This window comes from Mesoplodon mirus, assembly GCF_964341445.2.
Source record: "Mesoplodon mirus genome assembly, chromosome: 12".
Classification (NCBI taxonomy): Eukaryota; Metazoa; Chordata; class Mammalia; order Artiodactyla; family Ziphiidae; genus Mesoplodon; species Mesoplodon mirus.
The window spans coordinates 55,558,415-55,579,514 of record NC_138988.1 but is presented as its reverse complement, the minus strand read 5'-3'; the positions used below and the strand labels follow the sequence as shown (position 1 = coordinate 55,579,514).

General features: G+C 40.1%; 1 protein-coding gene across 10 annotated transcripts in view; it reads left to right on the top strand.

Moving 5' to 3' along the window:
* Positions 1 to 3,534: 3,534 nt before the first annotated feature.
* Positions 3,535 to 21,100, top strand: part of RBMS3 (RNA binding motif single stranded interacting protein 3) — a gene marked incomplete at its 3' end in the record, with an annotated part of 743,397 nt that continues 725,831 nt past the window's right edge. For 9 of the 10 annotated variants that reach the window (XM_082637571.1, XM_082637570.1, XM_082637573.1 and 6 more), the window contains exon 1: positions 3,535 to 4,494. In XM_082637571.1, the coding sequence (XP_082493697.1) occupies positions 4,420 to 4,494 (75 nt within the window). In that variant the 5' untranslated portion in view covers positions 3,535 to 4,419. The remainder of the gene's footprint in view (positions 4,495 to 21,100) is intronic. The other variant, XM_082637569.1, reaches the window with a different exon arrangement.

The window sequence follows — 21,100 nt, the reverse complement described above, 5'->3', positions numbered from 1 at the left end:
TGTAATTTACAAAAATAAATCATCCAGGGCTTCCCTGGTGGTGCAGTGGTTGTGAATCCGCCTGCCAATGCAGGGGACACGGGTTCGAGCGCTGGTCTGGGAAGATCCCACATGCCGCAGAGCAACTAAGCCCCGGCGCCACAACTACTGAGCCTGCGCTCTAGAGCCTGCGAGCCACAACTCCTGAAGCCTGTGTGCCTCAACTACTGAAGCCCGCGTGCCTAGAGCCTGTGCTCTGCAACAGGAGAGGCCACCTCAGTGAGAAGCCCGCGCACCACAATGAAGAGTAGCCCCCGCTCGCCGGAACTGGAGAAAGCCCGTGCCCAGCAATGAAGACCCAACGCAGCCAAAATAGAAAAAATTAAAATAACTAACTAACTAAATAAATAAATAAATCATCCAGAGAGGGGACCCAGTTCTTCTCTGAGTGGCTAGGTCAAGGGCAAACCAAAAGACTTTCTGCCTCTGTCCAATTGCCCCTTATTTCAATACCATCACTTCCCCATCTCTGGATGTATGTCTGAAACATCCTCTCAATTCTGTTAGCCAAGAACTTGTCTTAAATGAGTGCCTCTCCAGTCTGTGCTGTGAATCACGTGAATCTATAAGAGTCCATGCCCTTTGATGCAGTTTGCTGCTTTTGGATTTGTACAAAATTTGTTTATTTGGCAAATGGCACACAGCTGGCTTCTGATTTAGAGAGTGCCTTAAACTAGTTCCCTCCTACCTTAACTTGATCATTTAAATGGAAAGTGCTGCAGCTCCAACAGAGCAGACATGATATAAAAACTATTTCTGACATGACTATCTTGCCCCCCAAATCTCCATGGTTACTGGGATCTATGAGGGAAAAAATAAATTAAAAAATGAATAAAACACAGGTTTTACCATCCTCACAAGGGCTAAACTGTCTTTACATTATTTAAGAAAAGCTTTAAATGTTCAGTGAATGTTCTTAAGCTATGACAATTAATGCCCAGAAAATACCGATAATCCAACGGAATAGAATAGATTTTGGGAAGTGGCAATTTGTGTAGAAATTGCTCATAGTATTGACACATACTGGGAACTTTGCATATAAGTGGGCTATAGCGTGCACTGAGAAGAGTTATTTATTTGGCTTTTTATTTGTAAATAAGACAGTAGTCCTTTCCCTTTAAGGAGCATCTTAGCAGTTATGAATGAAAGAATACTGACGTCCTTTGTCCAAAGTGGCCACGTTGGCAGAAGCACCTTGGCAGTTATGGAGGAGCATCCTGGCAGTTATGAATGAAAGAATACTGATGTCCTTTGTCCAAAGTGGCCACGTTGGCAGAAGCCATCTAGGATCCTGATCCTAGGTGTCTTATAATTTGGAGGAACCCCAATCTTTCATTTAGGAAGACAGCATTCTGTAGTTGAAGATGATTTGGATAGAGTCCTGGCTGTACTGTTAACCATCACTAATTAGCTTTCCCCACCAAATTCCACCAAGGCTTGTAGATCTTGTCCCAGCCTCATTCTCTACTCTTTACTCCTCTACTCTTTACTTGCTCCCTTCCAGCCCCTGCACTATATCTGGCACATTCCAAAGACACATGCTTGCTGCCAGGCTTTCCGTTCTTACTGGTCCCTCAGCCTGGGATGCTCTTCCCCAGGTGCAGGCTTGTGTTTATTGAGCAGATCCAATAAGTACCAAGGTGTTCTCAATGCTTCACATGTTTAACTCAGTGAATTCTCATAATAACTGTATGAAGTGGGCAGTGGCATCGGATGGATGAGGCGCCTTGTTCTGATCTGTGTAGCACTATCTCCCCTGCACCCAGCACTATATCCCCTGCACCCAGAAATGTACTGAAAGATGGATATGAGTTGGGTTAGAGTTGTTTCTGATATTTAAGATGTCTTATTCTTCAAACATTTACGGAGCAACCATTTGGTGCCAGATGCCATGCCAGTTTTAAAAAAGATGAAGGTAAACAAGAATGATGGGACCTCCTCCTTTCCTGCTTTTCCCGATGCTTTTAGAGCATCGTAGAGAAAACAAGCAATTCATAGGCAGTGACATAGGATGAACATTATATTAGGGTAAATACAGGTGCTGTGGGAAAGCCAGAGTGCATAGGAAGCCACTGGGTGTGGGTGGTGCTGAGACCAAAGGGCGGGCTGGAGGATCTGCTGAAGGTGGGTCTGGGAGAGCCCCCCTGGCAGAGGGGATGACCAAAGACTGAGAGCACAGCCCAGACCTGAAAGCAGGGCAGTGTCACTCAGGCATCGGATGTGGGGGACAGGGTCTACTGCCTGCCTCTGGAGAAGGAAGTTAGGTTTTTAAGTGACTTGAAAAGTATACCAAAAGTCAGGACTCTATTGTCTGAGCAGTGAGATGCTGCAAAGAATTTTGAAATCAATGGGATTTTTATTTAGCATCTGATTCAGTTGACTCTCTCCAGCTAGGTAAGTTGGAAGTAGTTCCATTTTCTAGATGAGACCTCTGAGTCCCAGAAGAACACATAGACACTGGCAGACTTGATTTAATTTTCTCAGTGACAGGACTTCTACCTCCTACCCTCCACCCTCTCCCCTTCCTTCCTTCCGATCGTCGTTCTTGTCAAAAGTCAAACATAAAACTATGTGCCCACCATCCTGATTTGTCTCCAAGGAACCTACCTGCACTCACTGGGCTCCCAGAAACCACATTGCCCCAGGGGTGGTAGGGCTTGTACATGGGACCACATTCTCTGGTCTTCTTGCCTAGGAAGCTGGATTTGTACCAGGAACCTTTTATCTGAAAAGGCGACTCAGGGCTGAGGAGAATACAGCCGACTTGACAAAGTCGAGAGGAGTTCAGTGCTGGTCTGCCCACGCTCTGGGCATGCGTGAGCCCTCAGCAAAACACAGCTGGCACGTCTAATTTTAGCCTCGCCTGCCTTGAAAAGGGACCCTTTAAGGAAATATATTTCCTCTGAAACAATCTGTATTATAATGTAGCAGCTGATAGACACGTCAGAATACTACTTATTATTGGTGGAGAAACACCCTGCCAAGTGATTATGATTTTTGTTCTTTGTGTTTGTATATGATGATGTCAGGAAAGTGATTAAAGCCTCCATGAATCATAAAGAGATAGACAGTGAGAGAAACAGTGATTTTATTTATCAAGACGATCATACACCGAAGGGGACACCTCTTTTGATTTTTACAAAATGGATGTAATGATCAGATTGATTATTTCTGCTATGATAAGTTGCTAATTGTGATCTGATGATGCCTGGCTTGTTACGAGCAGTCCTGGAGTAGAATACAACATTTCTTCAATACTTACCATCCTCCACGTTCTCCGAGAAGTAAAAGGTTAGTTTCTAAAGCAGGTCTTGGATTCCATCGGCTTTAGTGCGTTCACAGGTTTTGAAAGCATCCGGGACACACTTTTTCCATTTTCACCAGCAAGCTTAGCCCGTCTGCCTTGATTTTTTCCTTTCTCTCCCTTCCTCCCTTCGTCCTCCTGTCCTTCCCGGGGTCTGCTGTGTTTTGTTTCGCAGTGTGGCTTACCTTGAAACTTGGCAAGCAAAGCAAAGAAGGCAGCTCTTGTGCGGGGTTGATGGAGGGAAGGATAAGGAATCATCCGCCGCCCACATTTGAGTTCCCCGGGATCAGCGGCAGCGGCAGCAGCTTTGCTGCAAAAACCGCTTTGCTATTCGAGATAGCCAGTAGAGGGAATCGGAACTTTGCTTGCAGCAGGGGTTGAAGCAGCCTCTTTTTTTTTTCTTGGAGGAAAGACTGCAGCCTTCTGGACTGCGTACGCTGCTCCCTGGAGGGGCTCTCCGGGTCCCACCCACTGGCTGGAAGGAGGGGACGTGAATGAAAGGACAGGACAAGCACCGAACACCATGTCACTCTGGGAGGGACACAGCGGCAACTGAGCTGTGAGAGGTTTTTTTTTTTTTTTTTTTAGTTTTTCTTTTCCCCTTTCTTTTTCTTTCTCCCCCCCCTTTTTCTTTTTCTTTTTTCTTTTTCTTTCTATTTTTTTTTTTCGTTTTCTTTAAGGTGGGGAAAGAGACACACAGGAGACAGGAAGCTGATCTGCAAGATTTCCGAGTTGCTAAAAGGACTTTGATTTTTTTTTTTTTCCTTTACAAACGCTGGCAATTGACATCACTACGGACAGCCGGGTAGAGAACAAACTGCCTCATCCCAAGTGGACCCCAGGCGAGAGCTGGGGAGGCTGTGTGGGGTTTTTCCTACAGATCCCCCACCTCCCTCTTTTTTTGGTGTGTTTCTTTTTAAAATTCTTGCTGTGTTGGAACTAGTGAGTGGTGGAAGACTCTCCGAAGCCTCATCAGTCATCGGGACTGTCAGGAATAGTGGTTCCAGAGGAAGCTCGGCCTGGGGCACATACCCTGTCATCCAGTTCCCTGCCTCGGAGATAGAGATTCCAGCTACATGGGCAAACGCCTGGATCAGCCACAAATGTACCCCCAGTACACTTACTACTATCCTCACTATCTCCAAACCAAGGTATGGCTCGCTCCACAGTCTGGCAGCAGTGGGGTGTCCTTCTGCACTTGGGATGGGAAACAGACAGGCATGTGAATTATTATTTACCGCCTCCCTCCCCTTACCCCATCACCTCTTCCTGCTTCTTTGAAATTAGTAACATAGCAATGGAGTTAATGAAGCAGAGAAGGATATAGGAAGAAAGCAAGCCTGGAACTGGTGCTTTCTCTTTAAGAAGAGATAATAGTTTTACTTGAGTTCCTTTGTTGTTATTTGGCTGCCTAGGTGTTCCTGATATCCGTCAAGTCCTTGGCAGATGGGCAGGGTTGTTAAAAAGGAGATCATAACAGTGATGATCAGGCACAAGAATACAATTTCAGGGGCTTTTCTGGTGAGCTGTTCTTTGTTTGTGGCTCTAAAAGGTTTTTTCCCACTGGACAGGACACGCCGGGGTGGGGGCGACTCAAACTTTTAACCGCTGAGCGTAGAATGAAAGACGGGTGTGGGAAGGGACACGGTATCTAATTCAAGTCTCTTAGAGTTTGTTTGGGTGCATTTTTGGTTTTTTTATGGCCTTATTTTATACTGAGGATGGTCAGGATGCTAGAGAGTGAATTTAGGAGCTTTACAATAGATGTTCTTTACTTTTAGAAGCTAGATGTTGGCTGCCATCAGGAGGCCTGGGTCTTGAAAAAGGATGAACTATACTGATGATAATTGGACATGAATTGGTTAACTACTTTAGGCTTTATGTGTGTGCTCAGATGATCATGAGGGGGCCAGTGGCAAGACCACGTCACTGAACAGTGGGTCATGCCAATCATGAACTTTATCCTGCAGTTCAGACATGGAAGACTCTCAGGTGTGAAATCACTGCTCCAATTTGTCAATTACATCGGACTTAATTTCGGGGGAAAAATGTTGGTTGTTCCCCCTTGAATGCATGGATTGTATTCCTTTATGGATGATATTACTTTATATTGCATTAGCCAGACTCTACCGTGTTCTTGGTAAATACGCCGGGAGTGAACAAGGCATGCCTGAGTGATCTGTGCTGTCACCAGGACTGGGTGCTGTGATTTGGGTTTGGTAATTCAAGCCGTAGTTAGCTCTCATTTATTCTCTCTCACCAAACAATGCTGATTTGTAAACCAGATCAGGCAGCAGACTTTCAGTATTATATTAAAGATTGTTCTTTTTTTCCCTTCCTTTCTCAGTCGCTTTACAATTTGCCCTGCCCCTCCAAGGTCGACTCACACTGCTTTTTGCCTTTGTGAGCATTTAGTTTGGGCTGCTGCTGAAATAAATAGACCAGCCCGCCTGCTCCAGTGGCTAGAATTTTAACTCTTTGGGGGATTGGGAAGAGAACGCTGCCTGCCTTCCTCAAAGAAATGGCAAAGCAAGGACAAGTTAAAAGGAGAAATTTATAGTCATTTCTCATCCCCCAAAGAAACAGAAACAACAAACAAAGGTTGCGTGAAAAATATCACACATTCCATCCCCTTTAGTCATTTGGCTAAATTTTTCCAAATGTTTCAAAATTCGTGCTTTCTTTTTGGTTCTTGTTTTCTCCGATGAAGTCTATTCAGAAAAGAAACTTTAGATCAAAATGAATGGAATAATTGCTTTTTGGTTTGAGATTTCTTTTAACCTATTGCTAGGGGGAAATAATGTCGGGCACATTATATTAAAGACACAGGACCAGCTACACTGGTGGGAAGTTTGTGTGTGTGTGTGTGTGTGTTGTTTGGGGTAAAGAGGAAACATGGGGTGTTGAGGGAAAAGAGAGCTAGAAAAATAGAGAGGGAATTTAAAAATAAATCTGTTTTGGGGTCCTATGTAGTTTAGTGTTGTGTAGACAGGCAGCATCTGGATCTTGTTACTTTCAAGCTAGTCAAAGCCATCAACTTCTGGAACATTTTTAAAGAAGTTAGATCCATTAGGCGACCTCAGCTGATATTTGGGTAATCAGATCAGGGTGGTAGGGAGTATAAGATCAGCTACTTTGGCTATCATGGTAGTTCATATTGATTATTACGTTGTAAAATTTCGACAGTGCTGTGAAGTTGTCAAATATCATTACAGTGGCTCTGAAATGACAGACATTAATGACATTCCTGGAAGCTGAAGATATGAAAATGTGCCCTGTTTGGGAACTTAGACACTCAGGGAATGGGAGGAAGGGTCAATGTGCAATATTTTAAAATACGGGAACTTTCTGACAGCGTTCGCACTGTACAATAAAGTCCCATCACACCCCAGCATAGCATGAAAACAACCGGGTTGTTTCGGTAGCACTTTTTGCTCCTTTTACACTTATAGCTCAAAATATAACCTATAGTAATTTTGAAGGAAATGCATGCTGCTTAGATTTATTTGCTAAGCCTAGGTGGAATTCCATAAAATCCACTGTCCTTCCAGCCTTGGCTTGTAGTTTTAATCCAATTTTAAAATCATTGCTTTTTAAAATGATGCTGATATGTAAAGCACATTTATGGTTGATAAAAATAGAATTCTGTGGTTGACAACAAAAATCATATTCTGGTGATACCCCATGCCTTAAACTGTTCTCTAAATTCAGGTGTTTTTAACTCACCCACAAAAGCTATTTGCTGACATTAGTTTTGGTTGGAAAATCTTCATGGGATGTTTATTATTGTATTCATTCAGAAAATGCCAAAATACTGAGCCTTCTCTTTCTACCTAAATACGTGTGTTAAATGCAGCTGCTATTTTCTTATGATAAAACAAAATGAAAACGGATTTTGAAATAAATGCAAATGTCTTCCATTTCCTCAAATGCAATTTAAGTTTTAGAAAAACTTGTGACACTTCCCTGCTTTCTCTGCTCCCCTTATTACCCATCATATTAGAACCAATCTCTTCACTTTGTTGTTAAAAAGAAAAAAAATAGAAACAAGGTATTTATGCTTTTGTTTCTTTGAATAAATTTCCAGATGCTTAAAATGTTATATTAGAAAAATGTATGGGTAAGTCAAATAAAAGGAAAACCCATGGCTGACTTGTAGCTGTTGTACCTTGTAGTAATGTGGGTATAACATGCTTACTCTCCCAGACCTCACATTAAAAGTTGTCACTTGTCAATTTTCCTTTTTACCAATTTTGTTTTCCTAGCCAAAGAAGCAATTTCTAAAAAGAACATTACTTTTATTTAGAAGTAATGAAGAAATTTTGGTGACATGTCATAATATTTCAATAAGAGACATACTGGATTTTAAAAAAAGTTTCATCAAAACGAATTTGCTGTTGGAAAAGCCACCCATAATAATCAGCAAGTTTTGGAGAAAGGAGACCAAAAAATAGTTTCTTAGCTTAATGATAATATATGTAATGATGTTTGCTTAAGTTGTAACATAATATTTCTCAAGAATTTTGTTACAGCCAGTCCAAATAACCAACCTGTTGCTATTGCATTATGAGACCCAGGGTGAATTTCAATCTGAATTTGAGGTACTTTGGGGGGGTCTTCTTGGAAAAACAAATGAGTTGAACTGGGAAAGCTAAAGAGTAAAACGTGGTCACAGCCTGATGAGTTGATATTTTGCAGTTGAGAAATAGATATTTCTCTCATATGTGATATTTAGAAAACTTTAGTCATCTTCATGAAACTTTAAAACTCACCCAAGCACACACAGCAAGTTTGTCTTTTCTTCCTTTCCACGCCCTTGCCAGATCCCTCTATTTCTCCCAGTTCAGTGCAGTTTCTAATCACTCTGCTTTTTCATCAGTCTGCTGCCTGCCCTTCTTTGGCCATCTGCTTCCCCAGAAAACTTTGAAGAAAGGGGTTCAGACCATGGAACCTTGACCAGGTCTCCCTGGCTGGTGGTACTCAAATTCTGTTCAGAGCCTGGTGTGAAGTTGGGGTCAGGTGGAGGAATAATTCATCACCAGCGCACTGATTTCAGGCTGAATTTCCAGCCATCTGCAGCTGGACAGCCGCCCGGCTCTGAAAGTCTAGCTGGACCCCAGTTGTGCCATGAAAAGAGCAGACACTTGAAAACACAAGGCCAGGGCGGCCTGCAAAGGAAGAGGGAGCCTCCCGTGGGGCCAAGGATATTCTTAAAGATGTGAATGTACAGGTCTTACAAAAGCAAAACAAAACAACCCTTCACACATTCCTCACACATGAAAATGTAGAAAATCTTGCAGAGGGAGGGAATGAGTTTAGAATTTCCTTAGTACTTCCTGCCTCAGATTTGCATTGATAGTCAGAGTTGGTAACTTGCCAGTTACCAACCAGTTTTGTATGTTTCAGCCTTGAAAACTCCCAGGTACTGTTTTCCTTTGAAAGACTGAAATATATAAAACTAGTTTTCTAAAAATCTTCCAGCAAGAGAATTTTTAGGAATAACTCCACATATTTCTTTTACTGCAGGGGGGTTATATGATAGCATGAAATGATGATCGATCTTATCTCCTGTTAGAATGTATTCTATTTTAATTGGTTTTAAATGAGAGAAACAGAAACAACAGGCTACCTTGCCTTTTCAATTTGTTTTTTTTTTTTCATTACTTCTCCAAATCTTTGTTTGCATTGGGATTTTCTTTATCTAATGTCGTCACTGTTTTCACAACACTAAGTTTGGTGCCTACTAAAAGGAGTAGAAATGTAAAAAGTTCATGGTTTTTTTTTTTTTTTTTTTTCCGGAATAATTCCAAACTTAAGGGAAACACCATGTATATTTCTTTGAACAGTACCTTTCCAACACATTTTCCTTTCACTTTCTCTCAATTTGGAAAAAGAAAAACAGAATTATAACTCAAACCTATTTCCATGAAGTACTAAAATGTATTCAAGGGTTGGAGGTAGGGGCCACGTGAAGGAAGAGGCCAAAGAGAAGGAAGGATGCACATCATTCCAGATCTTTCTGGCTCCAGGAATTCTGGAAAGCTTCGTTTTTGCACTAATATGATTTACACAATCCTTTTTGACATTATCAGTCTTTTTGGCAGAGAGAAGTCTCAGTCACAATGATGCCCATGCCAAATTCTAAGAAAACCAGGGTTTTCCTTTAAAAGAAAATCTTTGGAGTGTTGGACTTCTTATTCAGAGTAAATGGTTGATGTTTATCCAAAATTGACTTCAAGTACTACATTAAAATTGTGTTTTGTAACAGCCTCATAAGCCACAGCTGTATGTGATTAAATAGTGTAATATCAAAAGCATGTGAGAAGAGACATTTTTATGCTATAGCTGTTCGCAGCAAGAGTACAGATGGGGCTGAGGGGAGCCCAAGAGCAGAAATGTGTGTGGTGATACGTGTGTTGTTGAGGATATGTTATGATACGTTGTGTTGATGGTACGTGTTGCTATTTTTGGCAGTAGTGGGAAAAATGCTGAACTATTTTGGATGTGATTAAAAATATGCTCTTTGAAAATGGAAACCAGCATAAAATACCAATTTTTATTTTAAATATGGAATGCCATTTCATTGCAAAACACATAGTTACTGAATGGATCTGAAAGAAATACAGATGGAAAGATGAAAGTTATTCCCGTGAAGCACACATTCAAAAAGCAAAAGTGAAGTTTTTCCTTTCTGTTTTGAAATTTTAAATGGTTTTCTTCTCTGTTTCTTTGCTACTTTAATCTATGGAACTATTGTAAGAAAACCTTCAGGCCATTTATCCCTAAACAAAAGAGTGATACATAGTAAGGATCAGTGACATAGAGCAAAATAGGTGGCAGTGTGATTCTTTTTTAAGATGTTTGAGAATATGATATTCAGTTTGGTATGAATATTAATATTTTGTTGCTGCTGTTAAAAATTACATAGTTACACAAGGAGACAACTTTTGTTTCTATTTCTTTAGCAGGGATGTTATAGTAAAGAGGCTTTAACCACAATGTTTTTGAAAGACTGTTCATGAAAACTATAATCTCTCATCTTCTAGAGATTATCAATCTATAGGATTACTAATACTAAAGATTTATTACTAAGTGATCATTTTCAGGGCCTTGAAAAAGCCTATAGAATTGGCTATTTATTTTCAGATTTCAAACATTCAAAAGCAATTTTCAAAAGGCAAGAAGAGGTGTGGACCGAGGTAAGTTGGATTCTGTTTGTTTTGGTTTTTAATTTTTCTTCTTCAAGTTGATATTGGCAGGGAATTTGTTCACATAACTTTATTTTTCCTTGTAGATTTATTGGTCAGGAAATATATACCATGTAGAATCAGATATCTGAATGAAGTTTTGCTGCTCAGAACATCAACCTCTAATATACATCCAATTTCTAGTGGATGGAGAGTAAATTATAAGACATTCATTCTGCTTTTCTCTGGGAGAATTCTCTGATTTGTGTGTCAGTAAGTTAGTTTCTAGGACAAGTTCCCTAAGATCCCTTCCAGTCTTAGCATTTGTAGCTCTTTTTTTTTTTTTTTTTTTTGCGTTATGCGGGCCTCTCACTGTTGTGGCCTCTCCCGTTGCGGAGCACAGGCTCCGGATGCGCAGGCCCAGCGGCCATGGCTCACGGGCCCAGCCGCTCCGCGGCATATGGGATCCTCCCAGACCGGGGCACGAACCCGTATCCCCTGCATCGGCAGGCGGACTCTCAACCACTGCGCCACCAGGGAGGCCCGCATTTGTAGCTCTTGCTTTGAGATGGATGAGGCTGCTTTGATATATTAGGGATATTTGGGAGATGACCTTGGATTTGTGCCACTGATGAGTTTTTGTTCGGGTCCTCAGCACTTTCTACAGAGCAGATCAAGCGCTACTTTGACGACTCTGGAGGCTTGACACATGAAACTGTCTGCATCCTTCACCACATCTAAATCCAGGGCACCCAGAGAAACACCCCCATCACCCAGGAGTGGGTAGAGGGCAGCTCCCAGGGGTGAGGCCAAGTGACAGGCACTCTTTAATCATCATTGCTGGCTTTGTCGTGGTTCAAGTTTTCTTCCTTGAGTGGGTAAAATTAGGCCTTATGCAAAGACTTGCTCTCTCCAGGTGGCATAAGAGCTGAATAGTGATGCATGTGTTTGGCTAAACCAGTTGATCTCATTAAGATCCTGACAGCCCTAGTTTCATGAATGAATCTAAGAGCTCGTGTACATGTGGAAATAACAATTGATAGATGAAATGCTATTCTGACTGGAGTTTGCAAAACCTTCAAATCCCTGAATTTCTGTATAGTAACCTTTAAAGCGCAGGGGAAAAAATACTCTAGTAACCAGAGTGCACAGTATTGTAGGAGAAAAATAATATCTTCTCCAGGACACATGAACAAAAACATTCTCTTTTCCTCTCTTTCTCACTAGGTACTCTTCTTGGTCCCCCTCAAAGCCCCTGTTACCTGAATTAATGAAAGTAAATGGAACCCTGAATTTTGTTTTTATGAATGACTAACAAATACCAAAAATAAACTAGACTACATACACAGTCAAGGCAACCCTGATAATATCCTTTCCTGTTGTGTGGAAAGTAAGGCATAATAGAAGTAAAATAAATCTCATGATATTCTAAATATTGGTAGTAAGTGTTTTGGGGAACTGATTTTTAACTTGTTCTAGAATTAGTTTTCCTATCATTATACCGTAGGGTTAAGAAATAGGCATGTATTGCCAGATGCAGGTGACCTTCTGTTTATCTCATTCTTAACTGGTGGTTTTCAAGCTGAATATGGATCATGTATAGAATTTAATGAGAATTTTGGAGAAGTCTTCCTATTTTTATCTAGGAGCTGCTATTTATCTTAGTCATATTTCTGATTGATGACAATTTAGTGAAAAGGAAAATGGGAAACAGAATGCTATCTGGTTTTCTGGAACTGTTTAAGATTTCTTAAAAGGTTTTCTTATGTATACAAGTCATATTTGAGGCTATTACTGATGACTGTAAACTCTTAGGTTGCCCCTTTTAAAACTTATTCACACAGATTGGATGGTGGCATCCTGAATATAACTTAGAACTAAGGTAACTTAAAATTCAAGCAAATATACATTTTTTCTCTCTTTCTTTATTTTTTCATTTTTTAAGCAAATATACGTTTAAAGTCCCAAATAGTTTTTTAAGATCTTTCTTTCTTTCTTTCGCTATGCCAGGTCTTAGCTGTGGCATGCAGCATCTTTTAGTTGCAGCATGCAGGATCTTTAGTTGTGGCATGCGGGATCTACTTCCCTGACTAGGGATTGAACCCGGGCCCCCTGCATTGGGAGCACAGAGCTTAGCCACTGGACCACCAGGGAAGTCCCCCAAATAGTTTTGAGTAGATAAAGTATTTGAAGAAGTGTGTACAAAGCTTGGAAGAACATTTTAGACTGTTTTCAGGGATATCATACAAGAGAACCATATGACATACCCATGAGGTTGAATTTCTTCTTGAGAGATGAGAGAAGCAGATTTTTTTTAGCTTGATGCTAGTCTCTTGAAGGGTTGTGACAGCTCCTGTGTTAGCCTTGGTCTTGGCTTTCGGCCCCTCGGTCTCTTGTCCATTGCCAGGCATACCAGTCGAGACTGTGCCTTCAGAAGTAAGGATGTTGTGTTGTAATCTAGGTAGGCAGGGAAATCTGAAAAGAATAAAGTTCCGATGTTCTTTCCTCAATTTATTCCAAAAAGTTAACCATTGACTTTATACTTTATTATTCATCTGTTAGGACAACTAGACTTATGTTAGCAATAGGGAATTTTCCCTTTCTGGCTTGTTCTTGTGTTTAACTTTGTTGATAAGCTGGAAAAGGATGAGGAAAAAGTGCAAGGGAATAGGTCAGTGAACAGGGAAGAATTCTGATCTTTTAAACTTTTTTATTGAAGTATAGTTGATTTACAAGGTTGTGTTAATTTCACCTGTACAGCGAAGTGATTCAGTTATACATATATATATTCTTTTTCACATTCTTTTCCATTATGGTTTGTTACAGGACACTGAATATAGTTCCCTGTGTTATACAATAGGACCTTGTTGTTTATCCATGAACAGGGAAGAATTTTTCTCCAAATTTAGTGATGTCCTTTAACAATGGGAGAAGTAAAGGGTCACTCTAAAACCTCCATATTTTCTGAACACTTTAGGAGCCTCCCACTTCTCAACAAATATATTAAACATATTAAAGTGTACTCATATTCCACATCAAATTATATTTTTTGCAATAAAATATGGGAAGAGTTTTTATTATTTTGCCACTAAAACTCTCTGAGTATGAGTAAATTCATTTATGTGTGCTTGTGAATTTATGTGCACTTACCATCTTGCATATGTAGGTGTTCCTGCAAATGAAAAAAATCTAATCTACAGATCTTCTTGAGGTACAAAGAAAGATTATTTCGGTCTCTACTAAATAGAACAATGAATAAAGTTGGCAATGTATTATGCTTTGTAGAAACAAATGTTTGCTAATTTTGGTTTCACAGTTTTCTTTTTTGTTTGGAGGCAATACATTTTTCTCATCTTGTCAGTGCTTTTGTGGGTCCCTAAAGTGGTCGGAGAGCCTGAAAAGCTGGCCATATCTCTACCTACTGTGACATTTTGGCATTCAAGATATCTCTGTATTTTAGTAATCCCAAATGTCCAGGGTGGGACATGTGTTAGAACAGCACAGTGTATTGGAAAATGTCATTAACATTCTTTGGCTAAAATATGTCACAAGCAGATACATTGGATTGACCTTTGGTGGTGAGAGCAATTGAGAGTTCCAGATCTGGGTGCCAGGGTCACAGAATTTTTTCATTGTGCAATTGGTAGAATTGTTTACCAATTGGAAAGAAAAAGAGCTTGACTGTAACAGGTGTTTCCCTGGACTCTCAGCTTAGGGTCCAAGCAGGAGGCAAGTTCCTGGCACAGTAGTTATTTTATGGCATAATCTTTCTAAATTCTTCTGTTTCTAAATAGGGTCATGGGTTTTTTACATGTATTAAAATGGCCACCTCCTCCTGTTCCCCAAGTCCACAATTATTCACCTTGGATGACTTCTCTTGGTTTCCAGAGGTCCCTGTCAACACTGCAACATCTGTGTGCCTCTGAAAGCAGACATGTCTGCACATATGCACACCCCAGTCAGACCCACCATGACTCTCACAAGTGGGTGAGCACCCTGAAGATACTGCTTCTCTAGCCCTAAGCCAAGCACGATGCTTCCTTCATTTTTATTCTGATTTTTATTATTTTCAGTAATATAAGAAAACAAGGATGCCAGGTCCAGAGCAGGGCCTTCTCTCCCCACCTCAGTCAAGAAGGACTTTTCTCTGTCTCTCTAGACCCCTGCATATGCTCACACCCGAAAACTCCCTCCCCTCCCACAATCTTGAAGGGAGAATTCTCATAATCACCCAATGTTTTGATTCTCCTCCTAATTACTCAGTTTTCCTTCCCAGCCCTCTAGCCAGATCTCACCAAATTTCATCAGCAGATTCAATGAATAAGCTTTGATTTCTCTTTCACAAACATAAAACACACACACACACACACACACACATTTCTGGAAACTTTAAGAATTGTTTCGATGGTTCTGATTTTCTCTGAGGCTAAATGACCACTGAGAAATATGGAGGGGCAAAGTGGTCTTAAGGAGACATATACTCATTCTTTTCAGGTCTAATAAGTGATTTGCTGCTAGCTGATGGCAAAAAGGGACGAGTCTCACCAAAATACAGATGACTAATAACTTTTACTTTCTTTCAAAAATGTAGTATCTTCCCATGATCTGAGATATATTGATAATGTATTATGCAAATTAGATATATATTCTTTTTCCTCCATTATTCTTGATAGAATTTTTTAGAAATCTTATTGATAGATTGACTCTAATTTTTCCCCAATTTCATTGTTTATTGTTTATATTGTGGAAATTCTAATGATCCTCAAAGCTTGTAATGATGAGGCTGTCAATAGCATGGTAGAAAAAAATGGCAGTTCCATGATTTTAATTTTACAAGTGATTTAGGAGAAGCACCAAGAAAGATAAAACAAAGAAAAGAAGAAAGAGAAAATAAGAGGCTAATGTTATCAAGTTCTAATTTATTTTTGAAAATGTCTGGAATTTGACTATTTTCCTTTCCAAAGGCAAAGGATAAGAGCTGTTTGCAAAGGAAGTGATAGTTTAGGAATCAAAGAACCATCTTTGGGAAAAACTTTGATGTGAATATAGAACTTGATTTGGAGGAGTCATATAGTTGAGACTTTTGGTGTCTTGTGAAAAAGTGAAAAAATCAGTGCTTCTGAGGACAGCTTAGTGCTTTGTTCTAGGACAGCTTAGTGCTTTGTTCTGCTTCCACATATCAATGCACTTGATAACTTCCAGCACCTGCCTTTCTTGTTCTGGTTTACCCATCACTCGTTCCTACCAATGACCTGGATAAAAGCCGTATTGTTTTTGACTGGAAACAAGGGTGTTTTATAGAAGGATATTGAAATAAAAGTTTTACACATATTTGAAATTTCTATGTATAAAATGTTCATATAAAATTTTTATCTGCTCAAAAATATAATCATGAGTGAAGCTCTGCTGTTCTATGTAGAAAGGATCTGGCTTTGAGTGGGGTAATCCAATAGAATAAGTTATAAAACCAGCAAAGCTGTATTGGCATAAGAATTATACAATGCTAACCAGATGGCAGTGATGTTTGAGGGCCACTGATGTGCCCAGGGATCCACAGAGCAGTTGAATTGAAGATATGAATGCAATCGTGCTTAAGTGCCCTGGCTCTCAGCACATTCATATGTTAGAGGGTGGATCCTGGTGAAAGAGTGTCTAGATTTCAACATGGTCATTGCAGTTTAGGTCAATAGAGGTCCAAGAAAAGTTAGCTATTATTGTTATTATTTTCATGGTCTGTCTTTTCTGCCAAGTTCATTTTACTGACTTCTCCATCCTTATTCCATTTAGGATGTCTGTCTGCAGTGACCTCACATTTACACTGCATCCTCTCCATCTCTCTGCCTTTCCCAGATTGTCCTTCCTGAGAAACTAACTCTTTTCTTTCTGTTTCACAACTTCCACTCCCCTTCCCCTTTCCCTCTCACCCCTTTTCTCCTATCCTCAACTTGTCTGCTATGGATTTGCCTTCTTTGCCTCCCTGCCTTTAGCTCCTAAACTTCTTCCTACTTTTTGTTCTCTTTGCTCTCAGTTTCCTCTTATCTTTTTAGTTATTGCTTTTTATTTTTTCCCATTTCTTTCCAAGGTAGAGTGGATTGGATTTTGACTTTCTTTTCTTGCTTGGTTGTGAATCTATTTTTGGCTTTCAAATATACCTTTACTTATCAGGATCAGATTTGTTTCAGAGTTAGTCTGTGAACCCCCTGAAGACAAGGACCACGGGGTCTTCATCTTTGAATGTCCCGCAGGATCCAGTAGAGTGCCTAGTGCAGGCTGAGTGCATAACAGAAGGTTTTTAGCATGTATTAATCCGTGTTGTTCAGTGTGTCTCATGCAGCCCTCTGTTGCTGAAGGCAGTGATTTTTAAAACCAGAGTTGCTGAATGTTCCCTTCAACTCTGTGATGCTTTTTGTCAAAAGGCATTTTGTATAGCAGAAATAAGTCTTACTAAATTCTTTTACATATACCAACTGATATATCACTCCCTACCCCACCTTTCTCCCCTGAAACATGTGGGCCACTAGGACCCCAGGATTGTTGGTTAGAGTTAGGTTATGTACGCAGCTAATGGGACACACTGTGATAGCAGGTGAGCTAAGTCAGAAACTGCAATAGGAAAAGAAGAGAGAGAAGGGAAGAGAAGAGAGAAGAGAAGAGAAGAGAAGGGAAGAGAAAAGAGAAGAGGAGAGAAGAGAAAAACTGACACAGTGTTGCTTCCCAAGATGCTGGCAAGAACATCAGAATGCATGCCAACTTGGAAGGACAGAAGTGGATTTCAGAGACAGCCAGTATTTGGAAATTGGGGATGAGAACAAGCAAGGAGGTCAGGACTAAATGGCAGTGGTGGTGGTTTGAGGGGACGGGAGAGGCCATTCTTGAGCAGTTGCCAAGACTGTCAGCTTGTATATGCAGCTTCCTTCCTTGGGTTGGCGGAGAGTTGGACATATCAGGAGGTGAACTCAGAAGACGCAGCTAGGAGATGGATTGAGTGCTAGGCCCATCTTTTTGTCTATTTTTCTTATTTGAGATAGAGGATCTTGAGTATAATAGTCATATATTATCTCCCTATGCCATGTAAATATCCACAGCAATATGGATTATTTAACTCAAAATTTTGAAAAGACAACTTCAAACATCAAATAAGACTGACAATGCCTATTTTGGGAAAAGAAAGCTCTAGTTTCCCTATACAATTAACTAAGCAGGTATAAAGATACGTCCGAAGTAGCGATAGATGATATAAGATGGGATTCTGATGTCAACTTCAAAGGCTTCCTCACTAAGGAATGTATGGAAACAATAGCCCAGTTGTGGCTGCAAACTGTGTTTTTGGTTTGGATGCCTCTTGATTTTTCCAAGTTGTGTTGAATCTCTTATGTTTGTTTTACAGTTTTGTATTTTTTTTCTCTACCATGTTCTTTTTTTGCATCAAGGCTCTTATTACCATTTGTAGAAAATATAGTCTCTATATATGTAATTCCTCAACATTTAGTAAATTTTTCTATTGCAAAGTAATCCAGACTAATCGTATCTAGTGAAACAACTCAAGATATATATTGAAAATATTAATAATCTTCTGCACACCACACTGGTCTGTGAAGAACTCTCAGAAATAACATATGTTAATAAAAAAATCATATGTGCCCTTCTATAACATTCTTTATGCTCATACAAACATACAATCAGACCTATGGTATCTGAGATCAAACTGAGCAGGTTATTTTACTCCTTTTCTCAATGGAATACATACTTTGTGCATTCTCCCCAGTTCACGAGACATGTCCTTTTTATTAATTGTCAGGGTAATTGTTTCTAGTGTGTTTGCATCACATTTTATGCCAGTGTTGCCCGTCGATGGGCACAGATTTTTTTTGCCACCATTTTGCCATTATGAATAATTTTACAATAAATGTATAAGGTACTAATTTCAGTACTGAAAATTGAATCATTTATCTTCTAAGCAGGTTTGCTTCCTTTCAAACACTGAAAAATGCCTTGATGAGTTCCTTATTACACAAGGATTGACATCAGTGCTTGGATTCTTTTTTTTTTTTTCATTAAGCAATACCCACCATCATTTCCTCATTTCTTGGCATTGCTCTACCCTTGATCATTTTTTTAAACATCTTTATTGGAGTATAATTGCTTTACAATGGTGTGTTAGTTTCTGCTTTATATCAAAGTGAATCAGCTATACATATACATATACCCCCATATCCCCTCCATCATGCGTCTCCCTCCCACCCTCCCTATCCCACCCCTCTAGGTGGTCACAAAGCACCAAGCTGATCTCCATGTGCTATGCAGCTGCTTCCCACTAGCTATCTGTTTTACATTTGGTAGTGTATATAAGTCCATGCCACTCTCTCACTTCGTCCCAGCTTACCCTTCCCACTCCCTGTGCCCTCAAGCCCATTCTCTACATCTGCATCTTTATTCCTGTCCTGCCCCTAGGTTCTTCAGAACCTTTTTTTTTTTTAGGTTCCATATATATGTGTTAAGTGCTTGGATTCTTAACCTGAAGATTCTGTGTCCTGTGGGACTGACCTGCCCCTTTGTGTTGGAGTGATAAGGGTTATTAAAGTCTGTTCCTTTTGGTGAGAAGATGAACTTCTGGATTGAGGTTTGAGCTGAAAGGGAACCTCTCACATTTGGCAGAAAAAGAAATGTCTCTTTTTTTGTGTGTGTGACACCCTCATGGGGATCCCAGCCATGCTTGGGGTGAGCAGGGCCAAACATTTCTTTGCTTCTTGTCCATCCCATGGGGCCACACTTGTGTTCCACGTTGATCTGCTTTGTCTGCCACTCATATTCCAAGTTGAAAGAGCAATAGCAGGGGAGGACAGCTTCAAGCAGCCCAAATCTTCCGAAGTGGTTGGAATCTAGCTGAGGCCTTTTTGTACTAGAGCAAATATTCGTGTCCCAAGAGTTTGGACATCAGGATTTTCCTTTTTATGTTATTATCTTGGGAATACTGCAAAATTATATTTCGTGATAGCCCTCATCTGGTGCACTTGTTTGGTGCTCCTTGACCATAGGAGGAATATCCTGGTATATTAACTGAGCTGGAAAAGTGACTCTGGAAAATCTAATGAACCTCAGTGAAATCTGATTTTGTTTCTTTTTTCCCCCTGTACTTGTCCTGTTTCTCACTTCCAACATAAATTTTAATTAAAGTTAAAACATGGCAATGAAAAGAAGAGAGCAAAAGATGCAGAAGATGCTATGCTGGGCTGGTATAGAAATATTTACCAACTGAAATCCATCTAGAAGATAGTAGGTCATAAAGCCTCAACTGTTTGCTCTTCCTATAAAAAAAGTAAATCGAGGACATGTATTTCTAATAACACTTAATTCTATTTAATGTATTTATATTTCATAGCCTTTTAAAGTTTAATGATCAAGTTCCACATGCTTCTTTGGAAACTCAGGGAGTATCCTAAACATAGACCTGCAAGGATGACTTTTTTCTCTTATTTTGTGTATGAGATGAGAAGGAGAGCTTAGTTCAACACAGGAAGGCCAATTTAGCATTTTCTCTTTTTACAACTAGAATACCGACCTTTTTTTTTTTTTTTTTTTTTTTTTGAGGTACGCGGGCCTCTCACCAACATGGCCTCTCCCGTTGCGGAGCACAGGCCCCGGATGCGCAGGCCCAGCGGCCATGGCTCACGGTCCCAGCCGCTCCGCGGCATGTGGGTCTTCCCGGTCCGGGGCACGAACCCGTGTCCCCCGCATCGGCGGGCGGACTCCCAACCACTGCGCGCCACCAGGGAAGCCCCCGATCATTTTTTAACCCATGCTTAAAAAGCAACAGTATACCATACTTCATATATATTTAATGCAAGCTGAAACATTTTAACCAAGTCTGGAAAAGGAATTTAATAATCAGAAATGAAAACAGCGCTTTGGCTAGGTGAAAGGATTCTGAGAGAGAGGTCTGGGAGGCCAAATTTTTTGATTCTAGAACTTGCTTTAATACCATACCCCCAGGGTTTCCTGACCTTTTTATATTTCAGTTTCCTGCCACTTCTTCCCATCATAAGAATATTTAGTTATTTGGTAAGAATGTCCTAATGATCAATATTAGACTAGTAGTAATGTGTTTCAGGGTTCTGTAAAGAATGCCAATATATTAACATATTATGAAAATGATAAAATATAAATAAGAACCGTTAACTCCAAGAGATTGTTATAAGTGATAACGGTAAGAAGAGGGGGACTAAGAGGCCTAAAATTGACTTGATACATGAATATAATGGACCACAAATCCTTACGAGAGCTCAGATCAATGCCCTTCACTGAAACATTTCTTTGCACTTCCATTATGTTTCTCCGGCCTCCATTTCTGCCATCAGTTGGATTGAAATCATGTAGAGAGATTTGCTTTCAGTATTTCTCATACTTCTTCCATGATTTTTTTAATTGTGGTTTTGTTTTGGAAAGCAATGCAGGTCTGTTTCAGTGCTTCATAGAAAACTCACCCTGCAGTCTGAGATGAATCTATTGAGAAATTGTCTGGTTTTTACATTGCTATATTTCACAATACTTTCACTTTTCTCATTTAAGTTCC